Source organism: Cetorhinus maximus, chromosome 18 (genome assembly GCF_964194155.1).
Source record: "Cetorhinus maximus chromosome 18, sCetMax3.hap1.1, whole genome shotgun sequence".
NCBI classification, from domain to species: domain Eukaryota; kingdom Metazoa; phylum Chordata; class Chondrichthyes; order Lamniformes; family Cetorhinidae; genus Cetorhinus; species Cetorhinus maximus.
The window spans coordinates 101,488,017-101,501,854 of NC_135896.1; the positions used below are offsets into that span (position 1 = coordinate 101,488,017).

Here is a 13,838-nt window from a genome sequence, read left to right on the forward strand (position 1 = left end):
TGTGTGGTACGCACTGCAGGGTCCCTCCACACCTGTCAAGGCAGTGGAAGTGACATGCTAATGGTGTGTTTAATGATGGGTCTGGTGGAGGTGTGGGCTGCATTGGAACACTCTTTCACTGCACTGTCTGGATGCCCCATTGGTGCCATCAACCAGGCCTGGGGGGAGTGCCCTCGTCACCCAGGATCCAGTTGTCAACCTGGGCTGGGCCTCAAAAATCTCAGGAATCTGTGAGTTCCACAAGATATATGAGTTATGAGAGCTCCCCTGGGAAACGCCTGTGGTCACAGAGCAGTTGGAATGTGGAGTCCCACACAGTTCACATATTCCACTGGCTGTTCCCAGGCAGCTCCAATGGCGACATGAGTACAGTAATTTACCTCTTGTACTCTAGGGTCACGTGCGATGGCGGAGAAGCCCATAGGCCTGGATGCCAGGCTGTCATCATCTGTGGTGAACCAGATGAACGCATTGGCCTGATGCAAGAGGGCATTGGTCACTTTGATGCACTTGTGTGTGGTAGCCTGTGAAATGCCACATGTCACCAGTGGAGCCCTGGAAGCAGCTGGTGGTGAAAGCCCTGAGTGTCACAGCCGATTTGAGGGCCACAGGCATGGGGTTGCCATGAAATCCATGTGGTTGCAGGTCTTGCTGCACAACCTGGCAAACTTCAGTGGCTGCTTCCTGGGACAATCTAAAGTGTCTCTGGCATTGCCTTTTGGACGTCTGGGGGTAGCTTGTCCATGTCCTGAAGACGCGCTGCTGTGCCAGTGACCATTCTCTCAGATATCTGACCACCCTCCCCCTGTGCCTGCTGCGCCAGTGACCATTCTCTCAGGTATCTGACCACCCTCCCCCTGTGCCTGCTGCGCCAGTGACCATTCTCTCAGATATCTGACCACCCTCCCCCTGTGCCTGCTGCGCCAGTGACCATTCTCTCAGGTATCTGACCACCCTCCCCCTGTGCCTGCTGCACCAGTGACCATTCTCTCAGGTATCTGACCACCCTCCCCCTGTGCCTGCTGCGCCAGTGACCATTCTCTCAGATATCTGACCACCCTCCCCCTGTGCCTGCTGCACCAGTGACCATTCTCTCAGGTATCTGACCACCCTCCCCCTGTGCCTGCTGCGCCAGTGACCATTCTCTCAGATATCTGACCACCCTCCCCCTGTGCCTGCTGCGCCAGTGACCATTCTCTCAGGTATCTGACCACCCTCCCCCTGTGCCTGCTGCACCAGTGACCATTCTCTCAGGTATCTGACCACCCTCCCCCTGTGCCTGCTGCGCCAGTGACCATTCTCTCAGATATCTGACCACCCTCCCCCTGTGCCTGCTGCGCCAGTGACCATTCTCTCAGGTATCTGACCACCCTCCCCCTGTGCCTGCTGCGCCAGTGACCATTCTCTCAGGTATCTGACCACCCTCCCCCTGTGCCTGCTGCACCAGTGACCATTCTCTCAGGTATCTGACCACCCTCCCCCTGTGCCTGCTGCGCCAGTGACCATTCTCTCAGGTATCTGACCACCCTCCCCCTGTGCCTGCTGCGCCAGTGACCATTCTCTCAGGTATCTGACCACCCTCCCCCTGTGCCTGCTGAGCCAGTGACCATTTTCTCAGGTATCTGACCACCCTCCCCCTGTGCCTGCTGCGCCAGTGACCATTCTCTCAGGTATCTGACCACCCTCCCCCTGTGCCTGCTGCTGGCCTTGCAGCTTCTATTGTTGACCAATGAGCGGTCTCCTTTATTAGATCCTCTCCTTCTGCTCCTGAGGCTGTAGGAATATTGGGTGTATGAGTATTCCAGCAAGTGAACTGTGTGAAGACCACAGTCAGGGAGATGAGAACCTGTACATCCATGGGTTTCATCTGTACAGCTGCTGAGCAGTGAGATTTTCTACTCCTCTCATTGTCCACACCCAAAACTCCACCCACCCCCCACTGGCCTCCTCCCATTTGGATCTGCACTCCTGGCAGCTGCAAGTAAGCTCTGGACAAGGCCAGTTACACTGTGCAAGTGACCCTCGAATTGCAACCCGTGACTCTCCACCCTCCCCCGTCACCTTCAACTTTGTTCCCATCACCCTTGACCCTCCCACTATCACTGTGCACCTGGAACCCTTGAACTACCACCGCCCCCCCATCACCCCTGACCCTGTCACTGTGGAAGTGGACATGCCATCCCCACCCCCGCTCCCCCCGAGCCTACCACCCTCCATTGATATTGCCCCTCTTCCCACTCTGATCCCCGGTTCCCTCCACCCCTGGATCATGGCATGACTCCCGCCTGCCACCACCACATTGACGACTTAATCCTTCAGTCTGAACCCACCATCGTTATTTCGAAATATCAGCTCCTGCGTATTAACTCACTCTGTCTGCCACCTTTCCCAGACTCATCATTAAACTCCTCTTTTTACTTCACGTGTAGGTATATAGAAGGGAAAATTATTGGACTGCTTGCAGTGAGGGGTTTTTTTAATTTAAGGCTTTAAAGATATTGAAATGGATTATTTCATACTATAAATCTCACTTACTGTGCAGACCACGCACCGATCCTGAAGATGAACCCTTTGGAATGACTGGCATCAAGGCATGCTGAATGGCCAACTCCCACACCTGGGCAACATCCAACCCAGTGCCACCTGTCAACACACTGTTGTTTTTGGGTGAACTCAAATGATTAGTTGGGTTTTCACCAACAAAATACACCACACTCGCGGTGGTAATTTCAAAGCAGTGAGGATTGGCTCCAGCAGGTAATAAGTTAAAGTTTTTCCCAGGTTCCAGAGATAAAATTTCAGAAAGCGGAATTTCCTGCAATTAAAAGCATTTTGTTTTTATTTTGCGCTTAAAAATATCACCTCATAGTCAGCAATATGATAAATTAAACAAGGTGTTATACTGAGATCAGCGGTTACGCGTATAAAGATCAAGTACATTTCAATGAGTTATATTTTTATAACAAATATATTTTTCCAGCCTCCCTCTCTCCATTTCTCTATTCCTCCTCTGAAGGCAGGGACTAATATTTGGATCCAGTTCTATAGGGCATAGGAAACCCTCTCATATCTGAACAGGCTGTTTAACTGGGGGCTATTGCAGTTCAGGCCTGGATTCTCTACCCCAGTTGTTTTGGCACTGTCCCGATTGCTGCAGCCTGAATCCTGACCCATGTTCCTTTCCGGAGCCCAGGAACACGCAGGCCAATTGCTGCAGCCCACTTGCCAAGTCAGGTAACCCAGTCCAGAAGGGAATTGAACCAGAGGCCTTCTTTATCTGTGTGGCTCAGCACCACAACATTTAGTGCAACGCACTCTCAGGCATCAGGGGTCGCCCATGACACAGCTTGTTACAGGGTTGTAACACGGCTCACCTCCGTGTGAAAGCCTGTCTCAAATTTCCACCTCCCAGGCTGAAATGCATTGCTCGCCCCTCCCTGTTGTTTCACTTGTGGGCATACATCGAGAGGATATAATACGCATAACATCACTCATTTTATGGATTAACAAACATGTATCTGGAATGTATTCGGTGGGAAGATAGATTAGCCTTTGTGTTATGTTTGATCATTGAATTTGGCGAAATTTAAAGCTGTGTGCATCAACAGTTTTTATTACAATAATGCGGTACTCAAAATTGCAATTTTCAGAAACAAAGTTAGAAGTTTGTCTAAAAGTTGTAAGTTGTTCATCTTTAACTCTGGCAAATTAAAGCTTTACCATCTGTTAACACCAGGTCTACACTGCCAGCTGTCAATCATCGACTGCAATGTGCCATGATGACATAATTCCTCCACATGTCAGAGTGACATAGATTATGAGTCACAGCATGGTGTCCTGAGAGATTGATAGTCACTTTTACAAGATCATTGTAAATTGTGATGAGCATCTTTGTTTACAAAGATTGGCATTTCAAACTTGTTATAGCTTCACCGTGGATTAGGTTTTTAAAATAATTTTTCAGGGGCACCATCATTTTCTGAGTACTGTTACTTTTTCCATATAAACCGTGATGGAAGTATGGCTTAAGATGTTTAAAACGCTAGACAGTTAAAATTGTAGTACTTGTCTATATCAATCTTTAGCATTTATCTAAATACAGTTTTTTAAAAAATCACAAACATCCCATATTGCTCATGACCAAAATCTTATTTTATTCTTTGAATTGTAAAAGTACAATTTAAAACTATTCATTTTGCTTGACTAATTGAAATATTCAACGTAGAAAAGTTGATCCCATTTAACGTAATCTGTAATTATTTTGAAGTGAAATCCATTTAAAGCTACCCAAAATCCTTTCGATAGCAGCCTGAAATAGAAGGGTTAAAGTAAGAGTTCACCCGGAACTTTTCACTGACATTTAGTTTGCATCATTTGGATTATTTATTCAGTGTTAATGTCTGACTGAGAAAATCAAGTAAGGAATGCTTTACCTTGTAATATTTGCTTCCTGTATCATTCTGAAAGAGGGTGATGCATTTACTATCTAGTCTCCAATAGTGTCTTTTTCGCTACATGATAAAAACACATTCCAATGTTAGAAAATTCTAAAAAGAACAGTGAATAGCACATTTAAATGGTAGCATCATTTATGTACTAGTATTAGGCAATAAAAGCCTTCTGTGCTGAATAAATGTCAGTGTCACAGGCAGAGCTGTTTATACAGTAGTGCGGAGGTTTTTATGTTAAGTGCCCTAAAAGGTTTTATTCGTATTATAGTATATCTCGGGAGACAGGATAATGCTGGGAAACTGATGGAAATTGGACAACACCATACTGAAGAGTCATATAATAATAAAAGAGTAAAACATATTGTGCCTTTCTTTCCTCTCCCCTCCCCAGTTTCCTGTCTTACACTCTCCAATCTCCAGTGTTGGTTTCATTCTTAGTGTACTTAAAGATTTCTCTCCTTCCCTTTCTAACCCACCCCTGTCATTTTTAATTCTATTTCTCAGCTTTCTTTAGCACAAAGGTTATTGTTTTTTATTCATTCACGGGATGCGGGCTTCGCTGGCTGGGCCAGCATTTATTGCCCATCCCTAATTGCCCTTGAGAAGGTGGTGGTGAGCTGCCTTCTTGAACCGCTGCAGTCCATGTGGTGTAGGTACACCCACAGTGCTGTTAGGAAGGGAGTTCCAGGATTTTCACCCAGCGACAGTGAAGGAACGGCGATATATTTCCAAGTCAGGATGGTGAGTGACTTGGAGGGGAACTTCCAGGTGGTGGTGTTCCCATCTATCTGCTGCCCTTGTCCTTCTAGATGGTAGTGGGTTTGGAAGGTGCTGTCTAAGGAGCCTTACTAATTCCTGCAGTGAATCTTGTAGATGGTACACACTGCTGCTTCTGGAGGGAGTGAATATTTGTGGACGGGGTGCCAATCAAGCGGGCTGTTTTGTCCTGGACGGTGTCAAGCTTCGTGAATGTTGTGGGAGCTACACTCATCCAGGCGAGTGGGGAGTATTCCATCACACTCCTGACTTGTGCCTTGTAGATGGCGGGCAGGCTTTGGGGAGTCAGGAGCTGAGTTACTCGTTGCATGATTCCTAGCTTCTGACCTGCTCTTGTAGCCACAGTATTTATATGGCTAGTCCAGTTCAGTTTCTGGTCAATGGTAACCCCAGCAGGTTGATAGTGGGGAATTCAGTGATGGAAATGTCATTGAGTGTCAAGGGGTGATGGTTAGATTCTCTCTTGTTGGAGATGGTCATTTTGGTCATGCATTTTGACATGGACTGTTTCAGTATCTGAGGAGTTGTGAAATGGTGCTGAACATTGTGCAATCATCAGCGAACAACCCCACTTCTGACCTTATGATGGAAGGAAGGTCATTGATGAAGCAGCTGAAGATGGTTGGGCCGAGGACACTACCCGGAGGAACTCCTGCAGTGATGTCCTGGAGCTGAGATGACTGACCTCCAACAACCACAACCATCTTCCTTTGTGCTAGGTATGAGTCCAATCAGCAGAGAGTTTTCCCCTGATTCACATTGACTCCAGTGTTTCTAGGGCTCCTTGATTCCACACTTGGTCAATTCCTGCCTTGTTGTCAAGGGCAGTCACTCTCACCTCACCTCGGGAGTTCAGCTCTTTTTTCCATGTTTGAACCAAGGCTGTAATGAGGTCAGGAGCTGAGTGAACCTGCTGAAACCCAAACTGGGCATCAGTGAGAAGGTTATTGCTAAGCAAGTGCCACTTGATAGCACTGTTGATGACCCCTTCCATTACATTACTGATGATCGAGCGTAGACTGATGGAGTGGTAATTGGCCGGGTTGGATTTGTCCTGCTTTTGGGGAAAGGGACATACCTGGGCAAATTTTCACACAGCCGGGTAGAGGCCAGTGTTGTAGCTGTACTGGGACAGTTTGGGTAGGGGTGCGGCAAGTTCTGGAGCACAAGCCTTCAGTACAATTGCCGGAATATTGTCAGGCTCCATAGCCTTTGCAGTATCCAGTGCCTTCAGCCATTTCTTGGTATCACGTGGAGTGAATCGAATTGGCTGAAGACTGGCATCTGTGATGCTGGGGACCTCTGGAGGAGGCCGAGATGGATCATCCACTCGGCACTTCTGGCTGAAGATTGTAGCAAATTCTTTGGACTTATCTTTTGCACTGATGTGCTGGGCTCCATCATCACTGAGGATGGGGATATTTGGGGATCCTCCTCCTCCAGTGAGTTGTTTAATTGTCCACCACCAATCATGACTGGATGTGGCAGGACTATAGAACTTAGATCTGATCCGTTGGTTGTGGGATTGCTAAGCTCTGTCTATCACTGGTTGCCCGTGCCATTTGGCACACAAGTACTCCTGTTTTACAGCTTCAGCAGGTTGACACCTCATTTTTAAGTACACCTGGTGCTGCTGTAATAAAACCACGCTGACTTCACCACCCACTCAACCAAACCATTGACATCACAGCTATCCTCTTCACTATCAACTACACAGCCAATTTTTGTGTCATCCGCAAATTTCCCAATCATGCCTCCCATATTTAAGTCTAAATCATTAATATTTCCAACAAACAGCAAGGGCCCCAACACCGAGCCCTGTGGAACACCACTGGAAACCATTTTGCATTCTCAAAAATATCCATCAATCATTACCCTTTGTTTCCTGTCACTGAGCCAATTTTGGATCCAATCTGCCACCTTCTCCTGTATCCCATGAAATCTCACTTTCCTGACCAGTCTGCCATGTAGGACATTGTCAAATGAATCACTGAAATCCATGTAAACAACATCCACTGCACTACCCTCATCAATCCTCAGTGTTGCTTCCTCAATAAGTTCTATTAAGTTGGTAAGATACGATTTTCCACTAACAAAACCGTGCTGACTATCCCTGATCTATCCGTGCCTTTCTAAGTGAGAGTTTTATCCTGTCTCTCAGGATTGTTTTCAATAATTTGCCCAGCACCGAAGTCAGACCGACCGGCCTATAATTTTCTGGCCTATCTCTTGCACCCTTTTTAAATAATGGCACAACATTCGCAGAAATCTTATTGACAAAGGGCTATACAACAAGTGTAACTATCCGGGTAATAGGTTTTTTTATTCTTTCATGGGATGTGGGCATCACTGGCAAGGCCAGGATTTCTTGCCCATCCCTAATTGCCCTTAACTGAGTGCCATTTCGAGAGTCAACCACATTGCTGTGGGTCTGTAGTTGTTTGTAGGCCAGACCAGGTAACATTGCAGATTCCCTAAAGGGCATTAATGAACCACACGGTTTTTACAACAACCGCTGATAGTTTTACGGTCACCTATTACTGAGAGAAGCTTTCAATTCCAGGTTTATTAATTGAATTGAAATTCCACCAGCTACTGCAGTGGGCTTTGAATACACATGTCCTGAGCATTATACTGAGTGTCTAGATCACACGCAACTTCTGATCAGTTTTACTGAAACTCATTGAGTACATTTTTGAAGCAATGGAGCATTGGTATGAGGGCAATAATAAGTCAATGGATGTCATCAACACTGAATACAATTTATTGACTTACAAGCTCCCATCCTTACCAAAGTAGCAATAGGTCAGCAATAAATATTGGGCTGAATCTTCCGTGGAGTGACAATCACTGTCGGGTTTCCACTCTGCTCCTTTTTACTTAACTTAGATTGGAGTTACATTTCTCACCCGGCCTTCCAGCCTGGGCCTGCTGAGAAATATGCAGCATAGCTGCTCCTGGACTCCCCTCTGTGCAGGGCATCATAAGCAGGGATGTGAAGCCATGCACCTTTTATCCAGCATTAGCTACCGTAAACCACTGGTAAACCAAAAGGTCCCAGCCATTTTGGCAGGAGAGAAGGTAAGTGGGTAGGATGTGTCGGGGTTGGGCATGTCAGGTGGCCAGGAGGGTGAGGGGGGGAGGGGTTGAGCACTGTCTGGCGGGAGGTGGAGTGTGATGAGCATTGGCATCCGTGGTGGGGATTGGGTAGTCAATTGGGGAGTGGGGATGAGCATTGTCCCATAGGATGGGTGAACATTGCTATGGGTTCTGGAGTGCTTTGACACTCCAGCTGACTCAGGTAGAGTTTTACTGGTTTTACACCTGCTATGAAAAGCTCTAAGTAAGTTTGTGTAAGAACCAGGGTGAGCATAGGGCAAACAGCCCAAGTTTCCATAGTTCTGACCAATCATGGAACAATCCAGACAGGGTAAAACCAGCAATCAGAAGTGTAAATTTCCTGCATAAATATCGGATGTGCTTACGTCGGGACTTCCGATGGATCCCACACATATCTTTCTGGATACCTCCTGTCTCTGACTACCCAGAGGTTGGAAGGTATGGGGATATATTTCTACAAATATGTTCATCATTTCTGACATTACCATGTCAATATAACAGAGCTTAAATACAGACGAATCTTATAACACCCAGTGACACTAAGAAAACTGCTTAGACTATGGCAATATTTCTGCCGCATCAAAGGAAGTAATATGGCTGATGGAGAATAGTGTTACTTGTTGGTGTGGATGTTTCTACAGAAGCTGCAGAGAAATTCTTTCCAATCTGAGGACAAGTCATAAAGGGCAGAGGCCCTGGTTGCCGAATACTTGCTTGTGAGTGAACTGAAAGGACTTTGGTATAGAGTATAACTAAAAGAGACACTCTCAACTTTGCATATAGGGACATGGGAATATAGGAGCCGGAGTAGGCCATTCAGCCCTTCAAGTCTGCTCCGCCATTCAATAAGGTCATGGCTGATCTGGTTGTGGTCTCAACTCCACTTTCCTGTCTGCCCCTGTAACCCTTGACTCCCTTGTCAATCATAAATCTGTCTAACTCAGCCTTGAATATATTCAGTGACCCAGCCACCACTGCTCTCTGGGGAAGAGAATTCCACACACTAATGACCCTTTGGAAGAGAAAAAAAAATCTCCTCATCCCTGTCTTAAAAGGGAGACCTCTTATTCATAAACTGTGTCCTCTAGTTTTAGTCTCCCCCACAAGAGGAAGCACCCTCTGGGTATCCACCCTATCAAATCCCCTCAAGATCTTATATGTTTCAATAAGATCACCTTTCATTCTTCTAAACTCCAATGGGTATCGGCCTACCCATTCAACCTTTCTTCATAAGATAACCCCTTCAACCCAGGAATGAGTCAAGTGAACCTTCACTGAAATGCTTCTAAAGCAATTGTATCTTTTTTTCAAATAAGTAGATTAAAACTGTACACAGTATTCCAGATGTGGTCTCGCCAAGGCCCTGTACAGCTACAGTAAACTTCCCTACTTTTATATTCCATTCCTCTTGTAATAAACACCAACATTCCATTTGCCTTCCTTATCACTTGCTGTACCTGCGTACTAACTTTTTTGTGATTCATATACCAGGACACCCAGATCCCTCTGTACCGCAGAGGACTGCAATCTCTCCCCTTTGAAACATTATACTGCTTTTCTATTCTTCCTGCCAAAGTGGACAAATTCACATTTACCAACCCTATTACCCTCTGTAACTGGGCTTTTCTATTGATTATAGGTTTGTACCCAAATACAGGGTAATAGGTGATAATGGTACTGTGCAGCGAGTACAATTTCATTCTCCAGGATTAGGCTCTGGGATTTTTTTTCCTCTGAAATCTACATAGTTTTTCACTATTTGCAGGTGTCAATTTCTGGTTAAAAAATGGCAACTTGTATTTGGGGTGAAAATACAGCGCGCACTGTCAGTGTTAATATAATTTATTGGTACTGGTAAAACAGGCTTGATACCAGTGAAAGAAGCATTTAACGTCATATGTCTTATATGGAGAGCTATTTGCTTTGGTTACTTGCATCAGTCTCACTCTCTGTACTGTTCAGCTACTTTGTTATTTTAATATTGTAAACTAAATTACTCAGTCTTGTTGTATCATAATAATGGTGGAAGAATTTCAATACATAAGTTGGAGTAAATCTCATTCCAATTTTGGAATAGAGCTATGGGCTGATATAGCTTCAAGCAGTCCTCTTACAATTGTTTCCGTGCCCTTCAGTTCAAGATATTTTTGCACTGTAACTTGTGGAAGTGTAAGCTGACAATGGTGTGACATGGATGCCTCAGTAAACAATAGAATCAACAAGTTTATCTCTTCAACCAATTAGATTTAAGGATTGGGGAGATATGATTGAGGAGAAGGGTGTAAGGGAGTCAAAATCTGGACCATTAGTGTCAGTAAGAAATTGAAATTACTTTGCCGCAATACAAGAATTATAATGTAAACACACCTTTCCCAGAATTTAAACTCCTGTTGCATGTGTCTTTAACATTGATGTGAACACGCAATACCCAATATCTGACAGGTCTGCATACTCATCTTCTTACCAGAGTGTCCTTGCTGGTGAAGTGCACCATCCACCCCTCCTTCTGTACAGTGCTACTTCTCCTCTTTGTGTGTTTAACAGACTGTACCACTCTCATCAAAGGAATGTTATTACTTGTGGAAGGGCTTAAAAGAGAAAAACAGCAAAACATCAATTGTTTAGAACTTTAAAACACAGGGTGAGGTGATGCTATTTACTTCTGAAGCAAAACAAGATCCACTGGATTTCTCTGAACTTTATGATGTATTTAATTTTAAAATAACACTCCTCAATTAACTATTTAAAAGTATGGATGAACATTTAATTAAGATGCTATTTAAGAGCTCGTCTGATGACTCAGTTGGTACTTGTCATTTTATAATTTTCCTTTACGATCCCACTGATTGTAAATTTATGATGCACATTTTTTAACCTAAGTACAAGACAGGTATGTTGGTCCATCAGCTGCACCATTGCCTGGGGTGATGCATTGTGAGATGGTCCTGTAAGCAGCTTGTTTGATTTGTATGTTCCAGTCCATAGAGGACTGCTAATTCTCAGCCTCTCTTTAGTGTCCAGCTGTCTGGGTGCAGCTTGCACTAGGTCAGGTTTATTAAGCTCATCTGCTGGTCTTACAGAACCTCAGGCAACAACACTGTTGTGTCACAGACTCTTGCATTTAGTGTACAGCAAGTGCCTTTCCCCATACGGTTGTATTGTGTGTGAGCTTGTTGACAAAAATGCAATAAGTTCATTCCATATGCAGACAAATATCTAATGTTTAGTAGTAGCTGATAGTGCTGCTGGACTCAATGTTCAACCCCTCCATCAGTGGTGCATTGTGGTTGCAGTCTGTACAATGTACAGCAACTCGCTAATCTTAATTTGACATTAATGTGGCCTTAACAAGAAAGACAAGAGCAGCAATATTGTGGGAACACCATCACTTCCAAAATCCCCTCCAAGTCTCACACCGTCCTGACATGGATACATATCACCATTCCTTCAATCTTACTGGGTCATTATCTTGGAATTCCCTAAGACCGACATTGACTCATCACCATAAGTACTGCAGCAGTTCAGGAAGGTGGCCCACCAACCCCTCTTAGGGAAACGATAGATGAGCAATAAATTCATCTTTCCTAGAATCACCCACAACCAAAGAGCAAATTTTTAAAAATGTTCAGAGGTCACTTGCAGTGTGGATAGCTGTGTTGTTATTTTATTACTATAGGCTGTGAAATCCTGTAGCATGATAACCTGGGGCATGACAGGAGGTAACTCTAATGGAGTCTTATTTCAGCTGGGGAATTTTGAATTTCGAGCTGGGTCAGGTCTCCTCAGTTGAGTGATGGAAGTGACCCAGCATTCTTGGCATTCAGGGGGGCTGACTGGGAAACACAGCTAAGCAAAAGTGGAAGAGGACATTTGTGTGACATAGATGGTCATAGAGTTGTTTCCTTGATGAAACAGTTGGCTGTATCTAGTCTTCATTGCCAGAGGAAGTGGAGTGCCCCACGATATAAGGGAGCCTTAAGATATTTTAAGGTTTGATGTTCTTTAGGACTGCTTCACTGTGGTACCTCCACCTTTCTCGCTTGATTTTTAACATTTCTCCCTTCCTTCAGTTTCTCTCATGGTAGTACTGTTACTTAGTGTAGTCACTGTTACTCAGTGTGGGCACTATTACTCAGTGTGGTCATTGTTACTCAGCATGGTAACTGTTACTCCGTGTGGTCACTGTTACTCCATGTGATCACTGTTACTCCGTGTGGTCATTGTTACTCTGTGATTACTGTTACTCAGTGTGATTACTGTTACTCAGTGTAGTCATTGTTACTCAGTTTGATTATTGTTACTCAATATGCTTGCTGTTGCTCAATCTGGTCACTGTAACTCATTGTGATTACTGTTACTCAGGGTGATTAATATAACTCAGTGTGGTCACTATTACTTAGTCTGGTCACTTTTACTCAGTGTGGTAATTGTTACTCAGTGTGGTCATTGTCACTCAGTGTGATTATTGTTACTCAATATGCTTACTGTTACTAGTGTGGTCACTGTTGCTCAGTGTAGTCACTGTAACTCAGTGTGAATACTGTTACTCAGTGTGCTCACTGTTACTCAGTGTCATTACTGTAACTCAGGGTGTGCTCACTGTTACTCAATATGATTACAGTTATTCAGTGTGATTATGGTTACTCAGTGTGCTCACTGTTACTGAGTGTGGTCACTGTTACTCAGTGTACACCCTGTTACTCAGTGTGATTACTGTAACTCAGCGTGCCCACTGTTACCCAGCATGCTCCCTGTTACTCAGTGTAATTACAGTTACTCAGTGTGCTCACTGTTACTCAGTGTGATTACTGTTACTCAGTGTGATTACTGTTCTCTTTTTTGCTGCAACTTCTAGTTCTCCTCTGCTCAAGGCTTTTCTTTTCTTAAAAAATCGCCCAGCTTTCTCTTTCTGCTCCTTCTACTGCATTTTCTTCTTTTGTTACTTTCTGCCTACTTTAGTTCTTTTATCCCTTTTATTTTCCCTTTTCTGCTGCCTCGTCCTCTTAAACTATGAGAACAGTTTGCATAAACTTGGTTTTTATTACTTTTAGTTTAGAAAGTTGAGGAATGATCCAAACAAAGTCTTTAAAATGATGAAGGTATTTAACAAGGTAGATACAAAGCAACTGTTTTACTGTTTCCTGTTAACATCTCACTGCCCTTTACTTTATCCACAATAATTGCTGGAATCAGGAAAATATGATCAATGTCTTTTATGCTGATGGAGTCAGTGCTCCAAATCTGTGCCACATCAGATAAAATGCTGAAACTCATATTCATTTACAGTTCCTCATACATTAATTTCTCAGTTCTCGCATAATGGGCGGATTTTAGTGCAGCCCCCCGAAGGGGCTAAGAATCGAACGGGAGTAGGTGGGAAGGATTCCCGATGGTGGGAACTGACACCCGGATAAAACGGACAGCGGGAAGGCAACGTGTCCATCAGCCTGCACCAGTACAGTGCTGAACCAACTGAGATAGGTAAGGGGG

General features: G+C 44.5%; 1 protein-coding gene across 1 annotated transcript in view; it reads right to left on the reverse strand.

Annotated features, from left to right (window-relative positions):
- Positions 1-13,838, reverse strand: part of LOC144693400 (serine/threonine-protein kinase D1) — a 193,290-nt gene that overhangs the window by 31,479 nt on the left and 147,973 nt on the right. The window contains exons 7-9 of the mRNA XM_078563280.1: positions 10,813-10,936; positions 4,434-4,511; positions 2,536-2,815 (exon numbers count right to left, since the gene is read on the reverse strand). Coding sequence (XP_078419406.1) covers positions 2,536-2,815; positions 4,434-4,511; positions 10,813-10,936 — 482 coding nt within the window. The remainder of the gene's footprint in view (positions 1-2,535; positions 2,816-4,433; positions 4,512-10,812; positions 10,937-13,838) is intronic.